General features: G+C 38.1%; 1 protein-coding gene across 1 annotated transcript in view; it reads left to right on the top strand.

Moving 5' to 3' along the window:
• The window catches only part of cchcr1 (coiled-coil alpha-helical rod protein 1), a 100671-nt gene that overhangs the window by 29872 nt on the left and 50745 nt on the right, over positions 1–20054 (top strand). Inside the window, exons 6-9 of the mRNA XM_039769896.1 lie at positions 1674–1837; positions 5033–5165; positions 9441–9551; positions 14495–14638. Of these exons, the coding sequence (XP_039625830.1) occupies positions 1674–1837; positions 5033–5165; positions 9441–9551; positions 14495–14638 (552 nt within the window). The remainder of the gene's footprint in view (positions 1–1673; positions 1838–5032; positions 5166–9440; positions 9552–14494; positions 14639–20054) is intronic.

Below are 20054 nucleotides of genomic sequence, written 5' to 3'. Positions count from 1 at the left end.
CCAATACTGCCAGCTTGAAAGGGTGCTGGCATTGATTGGATCCTGGTACCAAGAAGCTGCTCTATCTTGTCCAGCCCTCTGTCTTTCTCCCCCACCACGGGGCAGTCAGTCGACCAGTCAGATGTTCATTAGGTCACCACGTCCACATCCGCTGTTGGAACCCCTGCCACTCTTCTCCTTTCCAAACCATCTGGGAACGATTGACATTGGGTTCCTTTTTCATGTATGGTACCAGTGTCACTCACCTGTACTGCTGCGTCTACCTTAGAGAAGAGTCCCACGTCAAGCTTCCTGTGCCATCTTCAATAGCGCCTCAACAGTCCTGTCCACTTTAGCAGGATGACTACCTGCAGAATATCCCGTGTAGTGCCCTTTCTAGCTCCCTCATGTCAAAGGCATAGTCAGTCATTTCAGCCGGCAGAGGACTCGCACTTCAGTCCTCCCTCTCCACCAGCCACCAGCTAGGTAACATGAGTCTCTCATTCGGACACCTGGAACGTCAGGGTAGCCCTCAAGCATGCCAGCCTATTCTGCTTTTCTGTCTTTATCTGTGGAGCTCCAGCTCATATACCTTGATTCCTTACCTTCTCCGGGGAGTATGGCTTGGACACTCCCCGCCTCCCTCCTCCCTTTGCGGACTCTTATCTCCTGGGTGAGGCTCCAGGCCATCCTCCCATTTCTGTCTTTTCTGCAAGCAGCCGGGCCCAGGTCCTCATTGCTCAGCTCATCCAAGCGCGTCCCACAGATAACTTGTGCTTCTGCCAAAGACAGGGGTCCGGGCCCAGTCCAATACTTCCTGGAAATATCATCCATGGGCCCAGCACCTACCTCTTCCAGAATCTGTCATCTGGAGCTCACTGGCCTCCTTTCCCGGCATACCTGATCCAGTCACTGGGGATGATGGTGTGCATCTGGTCGCCCGCTGTCTTTAGGCTTCATTTGGTCCTCACCTGGTCCTTTTCTTCCCCATGAGGGTGGGAGCAGTGTTTCCGTGAGGCTCTGAGTGTGTGCTCCCGTGCTTCCATATGTGTGCAGTTGCGCTGCTGTGTCAAGGTTGCCACAACAAATTAAAATACTGGTTCCTGCCTTGCAAATGGCCGGGAAACCCAGCCAATGACACCAGTTGTGGCCTGCATGGGATGCTCCAGTTCCCCAAACCCAACACAGACACACATGAGGTACAAGTCCAGCATAACACAGGCATTAATTCAACTGTGGGAAACTCTTCCCAAACATTCCCCACCTGCACTCGGTATAAAAGCTCAATGATACATCACTTTGCCTTCTTTTCTCTTCTTGCCTTCTTTGTCTCTCTCTCTCTCCTCCAGCAGCTTTGTTCTCAACCTCCTGACTCTGGCTCCTGCAACAGTGGCAGCTGCCTCCTTTTATCCTGCACCTAGGAGAGCTTCCGGTGGTCCATTAGCATGGTCCGGAAGCACTTCTGGATGAGGCAGAAGCCCAATGAAATCAGGCTCTGCAGTCCCTGGAGCACCACCTGGCAGCACCCATAGAATCCATCGGGGCTTTCCTGATGTTTTTTCAAGAGTTTGAGTCAAAGTAAAAAGATAATACATAAAACTAAATTAATAAGTACATTGTAAAACCAATATTAGTATAACACAAAAAAATCCTGGGTAATAAAAAAAATTATGTTTATTATTCTATGCCCTCAGCTCAATTGTGTCCTGGAGAAATATGCCACAGAAGTAGCAGAGCTGACCAAGACAAAGAAAACACTTAAAGAAGAACTGGACATTGCAAAGCAGGAAATGAACTGCTTGAAAGAGCAAGTTAAACTTGCTAATAGTGAGTGTGATAAACTGAAGGAGGAACTAAGGTAAATTTAACCAAACATAATACTGTGTATTATTAATTCTGTACTTTTGCTTTAAACCTTGTTTGTTTCACTGAAGTTATTTCATATTGATTACATTTGCCTTTTAAATGTTTACAGCTTTGATACTTAGTTTGTTAAGCGCATCCAATAAAAAGCCAGAGTGAAATACAATTTTAATAGATGTATATGTCTTAACATGCATTTTTAACTTTATTTTTGATAAAAAATGTGATTGCCTGTCATCATGAAACTTAAAAATCCTGGAAATTACCTTGCATACCACCTTACCCTTAGGTTCTTCCAAGTTATGGAGAGTGAACTTGATAACCCTGCACTGAAGCCTTATTTTATTTGATTGATGTATTTTTTCCCTCACTGCACAGAGCATGAGACTATAGGTGAAAACAGTTTTTAATAGACTGACAATTTCAAAGGTTTACGTGAGGAGACAGTATCTGCTTTAGCATCACTCTCTCTTGCAAGATCTGTAAAACTCTTTTCCAATCTGATTTTATAGTCATTGTTTCCCTTCCTACTGAACCCCTGGTTCCTGGAAGAGAACAAGGTGCTCTTTTGTATAAAATTACCAATCACTTCATATTTAAAGGTGTTTACTCTCATTCTGACTGCATCAAGCTTTGTTGCAAATTATTTCATGTGCCCACTGGTGACCACACTCTAATGAGAACAAGAGGACAGTATCATCTGTAATCAGCAGAAATGCTGTCATATTTCTAAACTTAACATTTTTGTGTTTCGGGTGAACCTTGAAATTCTATCCATGAATATCTCAGGAGAGGAGACCTGAAGTCCACATTGAACACTGTCATTACATTAACATTAACCTTCCTCTAGATGATTCATATACAGGATTGATGAATTTCATTTAACCCTTAAACATATGTGCAAGGGCAAAGAATTAATCCACTGCAGAATCTGAGTTGCTCTTCATGGATGCAAGTTTCAATTGTTGCAACTAAATCACCTATCCAGGATTCTAACATAGGCTTTCTCAGGGAGACTAAGGGTTATAATCCCTTGGGAATTCCAACACACCTACTGTAGATACTCGCGTATAAGTTGAAAAATTTATGCCTTAAAATTCATTCAAAAAAACAGGGTCGACTTATCCATGGGGCAACACAATTTTCCATAGAATTTGGGTAATGGCACAGTGCACAGTGCTTTTGTTTAAAACAGTCAATCAAAATCAGTGTTCAAAGTAAACAGTGCAGTGATTCAAAAGAACTCTTCATTAAATAATCCATAAAGCAAACGTGGAGGTTTAAAAATCAATAAAATAGAAAAACAGTCCTTTAAAAACCCGAGGTTAAAACGTTGCTGGAAGCAGTCTTTAAAATCAATAAGCCCGGTGCCTCTTTTAAACTAGCGTCTCACCTGCTTCTCCCGGTTGGGCTTTACAGCAGGCGAGACGCTGTCTCAACAGCTGTCCTTTCTCACTCGCACACACACACACAGTTCTGGAGTCCTCCCGATCTTGGCTTTGCTCTGGCTCTCATCACAGGTCTGAGACTTGGAACCTTGGCATCCAGGATGCTCACACCAAGGACTTCACCTCCAAGCCTCCCGACTCCCGCTGCCGTCCTGGCCTTACGTGGACAGTCTTTTCTTCTTTGGTCACTCCCACTACATGATCGCTCAGCGCAAGCAACTTTAACTCCCGGGTGTTGGCCTAACACCCAGGCTTCCACACAGCTGCCTGCAAGCGCCCGTTTGCTTGCCCACTCGCACCGTCTCTCTCTCTCTCTCCTGCTTTCTCCAGCCACCCTAGTCTTTCTTTCTCTTCCTTTTTTTTTTTTTTTACTCCGTTTTTCCTTTCCTCTGTAACTGACTCACGCTTCTCTTTATATTCAGAGAGGACATAGCAGCTGCAGCACATTAGCCACAGGAACAATCACGGATGTGGGCAGTCCCTTACCTGTGCACTAGGTGAAAAATGCCCACACCGCAGATTGCCCTGCGACTCGCTAAGTCGTGAGCGCATTGATTTTTAAAAACTAAAACGGCCTTTGCTAAGAGAGGTGTGGACCCATCCACATAAGCCTTTGTTGGAATTTCAAGCATTGGCTGGCTGGTGTACGCGGTTTCTGAACAGATATGGGCTGTGCCTTCGTCAGCGAACAAAAATCGCGCAGAAGCTGCTGAAAGATCTAGAAGAAAAGGTCCGTTCCTTTCATAAATTTATTATCAAGCAAAGACAAAGGCATGACTTTGATCTCAATAACGTTGGTAACATAGATGAAACGCCAGTGACATTTGATATGCTGGGGAATCGAACTGTAGCAGGTATTGGTGAGAAGACCGTACTTATTAAGACAACGGGCCATGAAAAAACCCAAGTTTTACCCTCGAATTATACGTGAGTCGTAACAAATTTCATAATTTTCGGCTTAAAAATACACTCGACTTATCTGCAAGATCGACTAATATGTGAGTATCTACGGTAATTGCCCTATTTTTAGAAACTCCTCACTGCTCCATTCTGGCAAACTAGAGGAACTGTCTTCCATGTAGTACTGAAGAGGTATGTTAATTGCACTTTTATAATGTCCAGGGCTTCGGCATTTTATATTGATTTCTCATATGCCCCCTGGAGCTTTGCTACTTCTGATATTTTTAATAATTGCAGGGATCTCAACCTTAAATGTAGACCTGCTTCTCTTTATTCCAAGTGGGGACATATCCACTAGTTTGAGAAGTTCATCACATTGCTCCTTTTACCACTTGTCATCATGCTAATTTTATTAAAGGTCAGCACTTACCCAACCTTGCTAAGGACAGCCTCACTGATATCCCTCTCCCTTTTCTGAGTAACTGAGAGGTTTGTTGTAATCTCTGAGGCAGCCCAGCAGTTATGGCCTCCATGAACCCTTTTTCACTCCTGGACCTTTGGCTATTGCTGGAGCTTTTGTCATTTTGGCCTCCTGGTAACTTTCACTGATACATTGGAACCCTCCTGCTAACATTTTATAGACTGATTCTTTAAGTCAACATTTTCCCTTACAGCTAGTGTTGAATAGCAGGTTCTTGGGGTGCCACCATGACAGGTATCAACTGTCTTTTACTCTGATCCTGGTAGTTGCTTACATTGCTGAAATATTATACTCTGCAATGAATACATCCTTTTCATTATTATTGTCAAGACTTAACTTTGCAAACTCTGCCTTTTAACAGCACTTCAAGTTCTGCTCTACATTCTCAGACTTCTCTAGTACAGAGCTTGCGTACATACATTGGAAAAAGGTTGCCAGAGCAGGAGAAGCATGATTGTGAGATTAAAACCAGAGAGCTTTCCAATACTGTTCAGGTAGGAGAAGCTTATTTTCTAGACAACAAATCAAGAAAATGTAAAATATCCACTCTTTACATAGTGCTTTTAAATGGTGTTGACTGCATGCTACCCTTGAAACATTCTGTTACCTAAAAATATTGTTGAGAATACTTCAATAATTTTTTTCATTGAGTTTTGAAAGGTCAGTTAAATTGCAGCAGTCTGTTATCCAAACATGTTTGTTTTTAGTTACTATTATAACATCTTCAAAAACTGAACCCAATAATGTACTGTAAATGAGAGATGTAGAACTGATTGAAACTGTTACAGTAATTAGGACTGTCATTGTAAAAGCAGACTTGGTAGGGACAGAAAACATTCCTTGGAGGAAATAATGGAAGGAAGAGACTCTCATTTTTGTGGTGTGGATTCAATAGATTCATAGTCATTATTTTTCCAGCATGCACTAAACTCTGTCTAACAGTGGGCAGTAGACTTTAGGTAAACCAGTCAAAGTTCCCTAACAGGGTGAACACACACTCGGGCCAATTTAGAATAACCTGTTCACTTGCACCCTGTCTTTGGATTGTGTGAGAAAAACTGAAGTAAACCCACACAGACACACATGCCAGCTCCACATAGGGAGCCTGCCAATAAAGCTCAGTTGTTCAGTTTCTATGTGTTTTCTAAAGTGTTTCCCCTTACAAGAATATTTTTACAGATTGTCAATTATTTATGTTAATGTCTATTTCACAAAGTCGATGTGGAGATTCAGAGTGCTGCTTTGTATCAAACTGTTTCACATCTGGTCCCCAGCAGTGCTTGTTCTGTTTCAATTTCCACATTACATTCAGAGTAGGCTGAGTATGTGTGTACGTTGTTGTTTTGTCTTGGTAGAGTTCTATATTACTCTACTTTCCCCTTTTGTATTCATTATTGTGTAGCCTTGGTCAGAATGCCTCAAATTCTACAGACTTACCACTGTTTATAAGGTATTGTACTTTATAACTTCTCCTCACCTTCCCTTCTGCATCTATAACCTCAGGCAATTAGGTAGAGTTCATAGAATAATAATAAAGTACAAATGAATGTTGGCACCCATACAACCTGATAAATGCTGAAATATAATTTCAGGCAGCACACAGACTTTTTAGTTAGTAAAATGTGTTTAGTTAAGTCGTCATTTCTAGCTTTCTTGATTACAGGCAGCATACCTATCTCAATATGACTGCTGAGATGTGTTCTTCAGTGTGCTGTCCTTTTTATGGTAATGGTAAGAGCGAGAAAGTGGGAGGGGTAAAGCAACCAAATTTATACATTCTCTGTTCAAATCCTACAGCCAGTTGAGTGTCGTGGTACAGAGTGATTCAAAGCCAAACAGTCATCTTTGCTGAGTAAAGCTTACCAGCCAGGTAGTTTGGCTTTCGTTTGGGATGTTCGAAGGGAATGATGGGTTGGGATGTCTTTAAAACATCAAAGCATTGCTGTTCTCATGAATAAAACACTAATATTGCATTTGCTTTGTCTGGCTTACAAATAAAGACATACAAAATATTGATCAACTTGTATACAAAATTTCACACCACAATAATTTGAAGACGTGCAGGTGGGGAAACTAGAATGTAATGTAAAAGTCAATTCACAAGAACAACATGTTCTCTCCGTGTTTGTGTGGGTTTCCTTTGAGCGCTCAGGTGTCTTCTCACTATCCAAAGATATGCAAGTTAGGTGTACTGGAGATGCCAAATTGGTTTGATTTGGGCATGTGTGTGAATCAACCAGCCATTGGCTGGCAACCTGTCCATGTATTGTTTTAGCCTTATGCACTAAGCTTGCTGGGACATGAGGGAAGAGCTACTTTGCATGGCTCTCTCAGAAGAATACACATGTGACTCGCAACATTTCAGAAAAAGCATAGCCACTGGGCTTTTTTCCTGTATGCAAATCTCTAAATTAGGTTGACCATATTTTGATTTTCATAAAACAGGATAATTGGGACAGCAGCCAGCACTAGGCAGGGCAATGCACACAGTAACTTGGAAGTTGGGGCTGTGTGGGGGGGTTAAGTAAGCAAATCCTGGACATTTTAGTCTGTTTGAAAATTCTAGCATTATATATGTCCAGGAAAAAATAATGTCACAGAAACGAAAAATAAGTTATTTTGCTTAATGATACAGTTCACGTTTGAGTAACTACTGTTTAACCAACAGCATAATAGATAACTGAAAGTGATTGTGACTATATAATCATATCTTGCTTCATAAAGGTATAAATTAGTTTAGGTGCCAGAAGTAAACTGAAAGTGAAGTAAAATGAGTTTAACTTATCACCCGTGATTCCTGTTTGCCTTTACTTCACAAACAACGAACAGTACACTTCGAATAATATCAGACTTTAGCAATGCAGTCAAAGCCTGTAACTTCACGCAGTGTTGCTGTTATTATTATTGTTTTATTAATCATTCTTCTGCTTCTTCTTCTTCTGCTTCTTGTTCTTTTTTTCATCTTCTTCTTCTGGCTGCTCCTGACCACATTCATGTGCTCTGTTTTATTAATTATGTTGTGCAAATGGAAAGTTTTTTTTTTTTAATCTCACAAGGCAGAAGCCTATAACCCTTACCTTAACAGTGTGTATGCAGAGACGCCATATGGGTATCCTAGGACAGCGGTGCACCTGCACCAAAAAACCTAAGCATAAAATACCTGATTCAGGCTTCATATGAATCACAATGGCTGCACCTGCACATCTGCATTCATCAGTTTAATTAAAAATATTTATTTATTAGCACAGGCTTTTGTTTAAGTTCCTAAGTGAAAGCAAAGTTTTCACATGGAGACTGACATCCTAAGCAACTTTTTATACAACCTGTGGTGGTAAAAACGGAGAAATAAAATCGAGATTTGCCATCTGCTTAGCACATGTGATCTAAACCTGCAGTCTGCCTGTTCAAGCTCCTTGATGTCATTGAGCCCTAATTACAAATCGTTTTCTTTGGTAATTTCTCCACAAGTTTATTTTTAACAGTGCTTTATATATCAAGGCTTATAGTCCTCATATATTCTGTGCATTTGTCAGATGAATTTACTAAAATTAAATTGTTACCTCATTAGTGCTTTGCATCAAACAAAAATGTCAAGTATATTTGAAATTGCATGTGATTGCAAGTCTTCAAAGTGTGCCATGCTGTTACCCCTCTGTCTGCAGGTTGCTGTCCTGTCCCTAATTGCTCTTCACTTGTTTGCTCATGTGGTGTTTTTTTTTTTTGTTTTTTTTTCCTGGTTTGAAACACGAAGAAAATGTCTCCAAAGAGACTAGAAGTGTAAATTACAAAACAAAATTTTCTAAATTGTGTGAACACTGGAAAGAACAAACTGTGATTCACAAATCACTAACAATTATGATAGATTCTAATATAATATTGACCTTTATTTGACATTTAAGAACCGCAAACATGTCTCAGGTGTCTGTATTTTGGAAGTTTGTTTGCGTTTAACACAGACTTATTATATTTTAATTTGTGTGTGTGTGTGTGTATGTATGTATGTATCTATTTGCATGCGTGCATGTGGGCACATGAAGTGCTCTGTTAGGATGCAAGCCTGAAAAGCACACATCACCTATAGATGCTACAGAATAATAAAGAGTTTAAAACCAGTGAAAGTCTAGGTGATGTTCATCTTAAATTTCATAATTTAAAAAAAGACTTGCAGAGTCTAGAAATGGGTTTCAAAGCAAGTTCATTGAGAAAGATGCCATTTTAATCTTTCACTGCTTTATCTACTTGATTTTCACTGGCAACGTACCAGTTAAACCTTTCACTGCTCCATCTGGTAGATTTTAAAGCCAATGCTGTTACAAGACATAACATATCTGAAACTGTATTTCTGCTTATAGTGCAGGACTGTCATTCTTATGCAAGTTAATGCAGTATTCCTCATTCATTCTGTATGGCAGCATTAGAACATGTAGAAACTCCTTGATAATTCCTTGATAATTTTGGTCTTCTCCATCACTATGTGGTTCCTACTCTTCCAAACTACTGTAAAAACACAGCTTTAAAAGGCCTCGTCTAATAAAGAAAGTTCATTATACATTTACATTATAGCAGAATGTAATTTTGTGTCAAGTTAAACATTGTGAGAATTTTTACAAAGCTCATTACTGAAATGATGTTCAGGGGATGTTCCTTACCCAAATAACATAGAATATCTGAAATTGGTGCATAATTTAATAAATCAGAATTATAACTAGATTGTAGATATGTTTCTCTGCAGACATCCATATTTAATGTGATTTTAAATTTCTGTTTAGGTCCTTGAAAATGAAAGGGAGAGCTTGAGAATGACAGCAGAACTTCTTAATGTAAGGCTAAATTCCTTAAGTGACATTCTTGTAATACAGGAAAAAGAGATTGGCAAGAAGGTAAGAGTATATTTCTAAGGTATATGTTTACAATCATTTTCCCTAAAATTAGTTGAGTGTATCAAGTAATATCCCAAAAGTTTAATTTTTAAAAATGATATTGAATTCTCATTGCTGCCTTTTGTGTTTTTTGTATAATTTTGTCCTCCTTGGTGTTATTCTGAAAGCAAAGGGCTGCCAGAAGGACCCCTACTTTACCAGTAAGTTCCAGTGTTGAACCTGTCATACAAAAAACACCCAGGGTATTAGACCCGTGTTCACACTTGGGGAATAGAATGCTTTCTGTTTGTCCCTTTAAAATAAATTTCAATTTCAGTTTATTTTATTTTCAGCTAGATCACTAGAATATAAAAGGTTGTAAAGTCATGTTGATTCCCGCTTTGTGGTCAATGGTTAGGGACCATGGGAGATTGTACTGGAGGAGTTGATGAAAGTGACTTTTATTTATTTTTTAAATTTTTTCTTTTTTTTTTATTTATTTCCTTGTTGGGTGTTAACTTAATTTATCTATGGAATTATATACTGTGTAATGCCAATATGAAAGTCAAAAATGATAATTATTCCAGTCATTATGATTCAGTGATTCATTTTAATACAGCAGTCTATCTTTATGTATGTTATCAAACAGCAGTCTAGTGTACATGTCATGAATAATGTATGCGTGGCATGATAAAATATAAAATAATCTGTGATTATGGAGAGAGGGAGAAATATTAGGCCATTTAACTTGTGTCACAGCTAAGGTAGTAGATGTAATTTGTAAAGTCAAGCTTCACACCACCATCACAACCTAACATTGCTGTGGTTTTCTGTCAATAGATAAATCTCCATTATTTCATAACACTCGCTCTGACCCGCACCACTCCCACCTTAACCTATATGACAGAAATCTGACTTAAGGTGAGAAGTCTCTCTGTGCCAAATTTCAAATCTGTATATTATGAACAAACAGACATTTTGCTCAGTATATCTGAGGAAAAAACAAAGTATTAGAAGAGAAATCGCACAGACAGCCACCAGGTTCAGGATTGAAACCCATTATGCTCTATCCATGAAGCTATTAACTGTGTTACCATTCTGTTGTTGTATAAACTCATCTGTCTTCATTTGTGATACGGGACTCTATTAAAAAGTGAAGGGGAGTACATTTCTAAGTAATGGTATAAAGTGAAACACACAATGATTTGAGATGTGATTAATTACAAAAACTAAACTTAGGAATGTGTTGATGACCACCATAGAAACTGGATCAGTTACAAACAAATGCTCACATGTAATCAGAAACTGGACTGAACAAAATTTAACCTGTAGTCCTGCAGTGTTTAAATGACTGGTATATGCTGCAGATTCTCTGAAAGCAGTATTTCTTTTTTTCAATTGCCTCGTAATTAATTTACATCTACCATTGACCTATATTTTGTCTTGAATGGGGCAACTGGAGAAAGAATGTACATCACACAGGTAAGATGTGGTAACAGACAGGACTATGTCCAGGATTTTCTGCCAGGGCAGTGAATACTCCTTCTTTCTTGTTCTGCAGTGCTGAAGTCAACAGATCCAATCATATTCTTCAGAACTCTCTTCTCTTCTTCTGAAAATATTTTTGTAGGGCTGAGGTTTGAGCTTTCACTCTTGGAATCTGTGTTTTGCAGTTTATTGATCTTAATAAATGATTTCAAACCCTCAAAATAGTCTACCCAATTTTATTTGTTGTTCCTTCATCTCCAGTTTTCTGGAGGGATATAATTGTATCTACAAGCTGTGGAAGGTGTGTGCTAGTACTCTGCAACTGCCTTTTTATTTAACTTCCTGAAACATGTCACTGAGGTATGCAGATTTCATGAGAAAGTTGTCATTGTTAAACTTGTAGACAAGTTAATTTCTTTCTTCGTTCAAGGGGATTCTGATCTCATTCCAGACTTCATCATGTTCAGATATCTGGTAAAGTGCAGAATTCATGGTTCTTTACTAATGGAAAGTCTGCAAGGTCCAGAGATAGCAATGCATCCTAACATTGTCACACTACTACCCCCAATTTTTACTGTAGGTATGATATTTTTACTGTCAAACACTGTGTTATCTTTATACTAGTCATAGTGGTACCTGTGTCATCCAGAGAGTTCTACTTTTGGACTTGTCTGTCCAAAGAATGTTGTTCCAAAAAGCTTGAGGGTGATCCAGGTTTTTCCTTGTACATGCAAGATGAGCACTAATGCCGCCTTACTGCTTTCAGTGTCTTTCCTATTGTAGAGTCTTAAACACTGACCTTAACTGAGGTCAAAGAGTCCTTCACTTCTTTGGATGTTCTTTGACTTTCTGAACTAGTCATTGTTGCATCCGGCCATTCTTGAAAAGATTTCACCACTGCTCTAGACATTTGTCTTTTGGAAAAAATGGTTCCCCTTTTAATGCAATGGAGTCCCAGAGTCTTAGAAACTGTTTGCTGCTCGAAAAGTTTCAACAACAATTTTCCTCATCTCTCCTGGAATTTTTCTTGCTTGAGGTGTAGTGTTCTTCTAGAAACCTTGTTGTGGCTACTTCACTGTCATGATAAAGGTCAATATATGGGGAGATTCCGATTCAGCAGGACTGACTGCAGACAGATCAGACTGCATTCACATAGTTGAGTCAATTATCAATTAACTTAAACCAGCTGTGTTACTGAGTAACTAAGGAGGCAATTACCTTTTCACAAGGACAGTATGGGTGTTAGACATCTTTACATCATTAACTGTTAATTTCTATGTTTACTGTTCCATTTATCTAATAATACATTCTACCTACAGATCTGAAGCCATGAATTGTATCTAATGCAGAAAAATAGAGAATCTCAGGAAGGAGTCAATAACTTTTCACAACCCTTTGTCATAGAGTGTCCATTGCACATGGGAGAAAAGTGCTTCAGGAGCAAGTTTAGCTCCCCCTCATTTACAGCCACTGCCTGTGTTCTATCTATGCAGATGACAATATAATCTTCCCATTTTAGATTGGCTCCTTTCAAGATAGTGGCTATGACTTTGAATGGTTTGTCTGCAGTGGATCTGTTAGTTACACATTTGCAATAAAGCAAATCCCCCTAGTCATCAGAAACAACATATCTGGTATATGTTATCAATAAACCATCTTAATAAAATTAATAAACCTTCAGTTGCTTTGTACATCTTTAGCTTGAACCACTGTTTCTGATCTTGTGAATCAGCCGCTCCTCTGTATCTTTTGACATGCCATAAATGTCGGGATGGTATTGTTTGACATAGGGATAATTTTTAGTTTGCTAGATGTCTCATCCATTGTGTTTGAAACAATATCATTCCTGCCAGAGAGCATTATGTCCTGCTCTATACTATGGGTCTTTTTACAATCCATGATTTGTAGGCTACGTTTTGGGTAGTAACTTGTACAGTGAAGATTGTTATAATGCGACTTTCTTGGTCATGGCAATTTTGCAGTTTCCTTTTAAAGAAATCAAGAGGCTTGTCTTTGTACTCTGCATATGTCGCCAAGTAGCTTAAAATTGTTAATAGCTAATATTTTATGACACATAAAGCACTACGGTCTGTTTTCTATGCCAACTGTAATAATGGTCAAGTAGAGGGAAAGATATACCTCATGATATTTCTTTTTATCTTTTTGTAGTTGTAATGTTTATAGCAGTCAGGGTTATTTCATCATCTTCTTTATGTTTTGTTGACAGGCATGTCACAAGCCACTCTATGCTTTGCTTACAGCATATTTTCAAGCCACCATAATAGCCGCCTACAGGCACACCCACCATCACCAACCCTATTACTCCCTCAAATTTCGAAACCACTAGCCTTATGAATATTTGGGTATTTATTAAACAGAGAAAATGTAAACTTGAAAAGCAATGAATATATTTCAAATTCACTTATGCATCCTATTCTTTTGGGGCAAAATACTTGCTTGTTTTTGATGAAATTCACTAAATATATGGGTTTCTTTTTCAGTTTTGAAATTATTTTTCAGCAATATTGTGTTGTTTTGAGTCTACAATAACATTGTGTTCAACAGTCATCTTATCAAAATCAAAACAAACTGTTTTTAAAGCAGATTAACACATGACAGCCACCACTGATGCTGTGGCATAGTATAGTATAGTATAGTATAGTACAGTACTTACTTTGTCAGCATTTTTAGTTATTTTATGTTTTCGTGTGCACATTTCCAAGAGTATAACTGTCAGTGCCCACAGGCTCATAAAAAGCTTAGTCACAAGTAAGCATGTAGAATAGTAGCTGGCTGTTTAGCAGAGTGGTAGCACCCACTTCTTCAAAATCCAAGCATTCCACTGTATGTATGTGTCGGGTCCTTGCTGTCTAAATGAGTATGGCTGCTAAGAAGAAGAAATGACCATGAGTTATTCCTAAGTAGAGACAACAAGCATCCCACAACTGTCAGTTACTGGTATATTTTTGTACCTTCGTTATGCCTTTTCAAACCTTGAGAGGTACTGTAGTGTTATCAAAAACCCCATGAGTTTTAAACATAAAGTGACATAATTGTGGATCAATTTTTAAATAACAAAACACAAATCATTTTACAGTAAAGTACAGTAATTCTTAACTGAAATTTTATAAGGTTTGTTTTTTTTTTAAACGTGCAGGTTCTGGCTTGCATAACAAGTCGGATTACAGATTTCTGCAGGATCAGAACTCTTTTTTTAACTCGATACATGCCTGGTAATTGTTCTTGCTTGTGTGTTTCAGACACAAACTAGTAATCAGTGCATCAGCCAAGTTTTAGTATTCAATTAGTCTAATGTTAATGACATTTAGTTTATCTAGGCACAATAGATAAAATGTAAATAAAGACAGCAATGCAGATTTTATAAATGAAAAGATTTTACAAATGACATAAGCATCAAGTTTAGTTCTCATTGTTATTATGTATAAAGGGAAATAATGGAAAATAATCTTTAACAGGTTCTTCTTGATCCTCTAACTGGTTCAGGATTTAAAGGGCAAGAACTGTTAAGAAGATGGAGAGAAAAAGTTTTTCAGCTTTTGGTACAGATCCGTTCACAGGGAATAGAGTATCATAGTACTCAGAAACATCTCCATTCAAACGTAAGTGACTTCTTTAAGTATTTATATTTTACTTCAGTAAATTACTGATTGACTGCAAGTTCCTGCTATGTATGAATCAAGAGTGTTTAGAAGTTTACTAAAGCAGAGTGGCATAGGACACATAACAGTGCATTTAATAGAACATTACTGATTTGGTGTCAAAAATGTTTCCTGGGCTTTTGATTGAAATTCTGGGAGTTGCTACAAATTGAAGGCTAACTTTTTTAAAGATTTTCAGTTAGATGATTTACACATAATTAATTAATTAATAAGCACATATAGGTATACACATTTTCAGAACTTTGTTGTGTGTTTTGTCTTGTCACCTGTTTTCATGGACAGGATTTTGAAGCACAGATGTTTTCTGCAGTTATTGTGGGTGGTTGGTGGGGTTTGACATCTGTCTCAAATAAATTTATTCTGTTATCTTAGGGTCTTGATCATGTGTAATGTTACAATTTAAGGGTCTCATCAAAGTCAAGAAATGTTATGTTATCAAAATTGTTTATCAAAGAACAATAAAAAGAGAGAGAATAAAGGAAAGACTCTAACTAATAACATTTGGATATTCTTTTATGGCAATTAAAATGGTTATATAAGCTGCCTTATTAATAGCACTAGCAATTAGGCGAAAAAAATAATCTTTAGCATGACTGAAAAGGAAAGACTAATGTGGCAGCATTAATAAATGATGTGGCAGCTGATTGATAATTTGGTTTTAGGGCTTTTACTTAAAACTACCATATGTGGTTGTGATTTTATTTATCCAGGGATCTTAAAAAGACATATATCTTGTAATAACAACATGTAAGCTACAGTGTAGGCAACTTCCTTAAGGAAATTGATAGCCAAGCTATTTATAGTTTTATGCATTAAAAGGGGGAAGTTGGAACAAACGTCTAGCTAAAGTGGAAGCCAATACAAAAATTAAAAAGTTGAAATTGTACACTTTTAATTCCTAGGCGTAGTAGCTACATAACATATAATTAAGGATTTATTTGATGTTCAAAAAAGAAATGTCCAACTAAATTCACAGCCAGCAAAACAACTTGGGAAAGACTCTTATAGACTCTGCATAAAAACTGATCGATTCAATCCTGGGTGACATGTGAAGATATCTTCAACAGCCAAGAGTTTCTGTTACCCAAATGGAGAAAGCTGGCAGTTTAATATGAAAAACTGTTGAGCTGATGACAAACACTGGTTAGTATACATTTATTGATATGTGTTCTGTCAAGCAATCACTACAACGTATGTAGGCAAAGCTGTGCTTTGGAAAGCAAAACCTGTGTTTATTTGCAAGCTGACAGACCAGGCATTTCAAAAATCAGATAGCAAAGATCTGTAGGTCACTTTGATAAGAAAACCGATGTAGAAACATGGCAAATGCTTATCTGCAAACTTTCACAGTATAAGTGCTTTATAAAACAATCACAATACTGTAAAGAGACGAATGCTTTGGCAGGCTGTGAAGACGCCTCATTGCTTACTTAAAACATGGAATACTGCATTTTTCCAGGAAAATTGTAAACTTCAAGTATGACCAAGTAAATTAATGACTATGAACCCCTTGTAAAAATGTGCATTATTGTCGGTCTCATGATTGATAAATGCAGGCAGATTTTTTCATTTTGTAGCTACTGGAATTGTTAAGCAATTAATTAATTATTAATATTAATGCTCAATTTTATCATTTTACATGTGAGTAGGAGTGGGACTGAGATTTCTTTAAAGATGTACAATCAGTATGCATTTGAGAATTTCTGCAAGTAACCCCGTCTTGTAAATGTAGTTGGAGGTGTACTTTGTGAAGAGAAAGGGAGACAGAACTGTTTATTGTGGATTTGAATGCTCTCTTTTTCTCACTCAAGAGACCTTTTAGGTCCTTAGTAATCCAATGCTTGTTTTTTGGAAAGCAATACACTATTTTTGTGGGTACCACTTTGTCAACACAGAAGTTAATATATTCAGTGATGCAGTGACAGAGTCCCTCAATGCTGTCCCCATGTGATTCATGCATAATCTCCCAGTCTGTCAGTTGGAAGCAGTCTTTCAGAGCCATTTCAGCCTCCAGGCCTCACTTCCTCACTATTCTGGTGGTAACAGGTTGCTGTCTAATAACATGCCTGTTGCTGGGATTAAGATTAGTAAGGATGTGGTCAGACTTTCCTAAAGGAGCCAGTAGATGACACTTGAGGCATCTATAACATTTGAATACAGCAGGTCCAGCTTATTTCTTTGAGCGGAGCCGGTCACACACTGATAGAAATTTGTCATTTCCTTCCAAAGTCACATGATTGACTACAGGGTCCAAGTGAGTCATCATTAAACTGTTGCTTACAGGATTAATCATTTCTGTTGCAACATTCCCATATGCAGGGTGTGCAATATAAACGTTAATAAGGATGATGTAATTTATCCCTCTGGGCAAATAACATGGATAGTTTCCGACAGACAGAATTTCAACGTCTGAACTACAAACTGTAATTTTAACTGAATAATCTCCGTTTTACACATAGATGACCAGTACTATTCCTGTCTTTTTTTTCATACCTCACTGGGTCTATGTCTGTTCAAAGATGATGAAATTAATTCCTCATTAAACAGTGTCAGATATATCGGGTTAAAGACAGCTCTCCATAAAGCACAAAATGCCACTGTATTTGTGTGCTCCATGACCCACTTCGTCCATCTTATTTGACAGCAGTCTTACATTTCTCATTGCAATAGGTAGTAGACCTGCCCTAAGACCTTTCTGCCTTGCTTTTACTCTCACGCTGACATGTCACCTTCCCCATCTTTGGACAACAGCTCTTACAGTGTAACTGAGCTTCTTAGGCATTCATGATCACAATGCAAGTAGCCGATTACAGAAGTATTTAATACGACCTACTTTTTTTTTTTTTTCTTTTTTTTTTTAGTATCTTGTACAGTTTCATGTGTTGCAGACATAAGGTAGCCTTTGAGTCCTCTTACTAACTCCATCCAAGTACGTAGCCCTTTTGGAGTGCGGTAAAGACAAGCTGGCACCTGGGTTTGCATACATTGCCATTCATCAATAAATTTTAAATCCATTTATCCGATTTCTAGTGGCTATGATAAGTGAAAAGCCAGAGGCCAGATCAATTCTAATTTTTAATAAGACTTATCTTGTAAATAAGTTTAGAAAGAAAAATAAAAAGAGTGAGAAATACAGAGTTTCAGTAAAAAGGCTGCTGCTTGCACAGTACCCAGAAGCCGTTTAACTAGCTGATTTTCTTTAATTTTAAACATAAGCGGTTTTAAAACATAAATAAAACTGGCAGTAAGTTTAAATGTGTATTTGTGAACTGCACCATGGCATTTCCCACCAGTCACACTGATTGTGGGATTTTCAGTTATCAGAAACATCAGAAAATCTGCTGTTGTTCACTCTTTATCAGGATTCAAAGTTTCTGACATCCTACATCACCTTCTCAGTTTACTATACAAGTATATATTTGTATGAAAAATGATTATCCACATAGTGTGTCACGACATCCACAATCACACATCTGAGATTTTAAAATAGGATTTTAACAAGCTGTTTAGCTTTCTTCAGTCCCCTGGCAAAACTGTTTTTATCTCCAGTTCAGTCCCATCCAGTGGAAGAGAATCTGGGTATTTTAGTTACTTTCTGAGCCTACATAATTGACTCCAGGTGACTCTCTTCATCCAGCCTAATCTTTATTTACAATTTTAATATTTTCTAGAATCGTCCTGCTTTCTTCAGGAATGATGTATGAGGAGCGTTCAATTATTAACAGGAATTTTCATGCTCTTATAAATAGTGCATGTTTGGAATTGTTGTTAGTAGTGCTAACTGCGTTTGAACCCCCCCACAAATGAGGGAGTCATTCCACCTCAGATTTATTCAAGACTTAAAAATGAGTTTGGAGATGAGTGTCTCTCTGTTTAGAGTGTATGATTGATGCAAGTGGTTCGGAGAGGGACTATCATCTCTTCGGTCCGCTTAAGGAATTTTTAGGAGGGAAGAAATTCAAGTCGAAAGAGGAGGTTATTGACGCATGAATGGGTCAACATGCAGTCAAAAGACTTCAACTCTTCTGGAATTAAGAAGCTTCCTGAGCACTGGAATAAGTGAGTTGCAGTGGTAGGAGACTACACAGAAAAATAGTGTGTAAGTCGTTTCATTGTATTCAATAAATAAAGTGTAGCTCATAAATTCCTGTTTATATTTGAATGCCCTTCATAATTTAAGCCCGGTACCCTAGGCACTTGAGTTTTTGTAGGTAATATATTTTATTCAATTATTAGATTAGATTTCTAGTAAATGTTTTTAATATTAATGATTTTCTCAATATGGTGTACTTTTTCTATTTTTTACTGAATGTTATTAAACAACCTAATATGGAATTTGTTGAGTCATGTAGATGACATGCATCATTCTTGTATCTTTGTAGCATCTGAAGTTTAATTATTTTCATATATTCATCCAGCCATTATCCACCCCGCTATATCCTAACTACAGGGTCACGGGGGGTCTGCTGGAGCCAATCCCAGCCAACATAGGGCGCAAGGCAGGAAACAAACCCTGGGCAGGGCGCTAGCCCACTACAGGGCGCACACACACACACACACACACACACACAAACCAAGCACACAGTAGGGACAATTTAGAATCACCAATGCACCTAACCTGCATGTCTTTGGACTGTGGGAGGAAACTCATGCAGACACGGGGAGAACATGCAAACTCCACGCAGAGAGGACCCGGGAAGCTAACCCGGGTCTCCTAACTGCAAGACCGCAGCACTACCACTGCGCCACCATGCCGCCCAACAAACCACCAATTACTGAAAATGCAGAGGTGAACAAACACCGCAGTGGTGAACTCTCATGATAATTTTCCCTAGAAATAAATTGATTATGCCTAATGAAAGAAGCCTCCGACTCGACCAAGGGATGGTTACATTCACATTCCTGTAAAACACAGCTGAACTAACTTGGGACAAGCAAAGTAACCAGATTTGTCAGAAATTATACATTAAACTAAACATTTAAGAATGCCTTTAATCTCTATAACACTTTCCATTACTCCTAAGTGTATTCATAAGAAATTGTTCCTTCGCCACTTTTTTTCCCTCTTACCTAACACAACTATCAATACAATACCTGATTGAATTCCCCTCCTTTTTAAATCTGCTCTGTACCCTCACCTTCTTCCCAGCACCAATGCTCGACACTTTGTGACCTATGAACCTGACTTCACTAGTACACTTACTTCATTATGTGAAATCACTTATTTACTATTAACAGATATGAGGCCAGTTAATTATTTTCTTACTTTCTGACTGCTGTTACTGGTTGCAATACTGCTTTACTCACACAAAGTAATTAGCCACATGCACACGATGTTGCTCCTTCAATATCAGGA

The sequence above is a fragment of the Polypterus senegalus genome, chromosome 11 (assembly GCF_016835505.1).
Source record: "Polypterus senegalus isolate Bchr_013 chromosome 11, ASM1683550v1, whole genome shotgun sequence".
Lineage (NCBI taxonomy): Eukaryota > Metazoa > Chordata > Cladistia > Polypteriformes > Polypteridae > Polypterus > Polypterus senegalus.
This window is presented reverse-complemented; position numbering and strand designations above follow the sequence as displayed.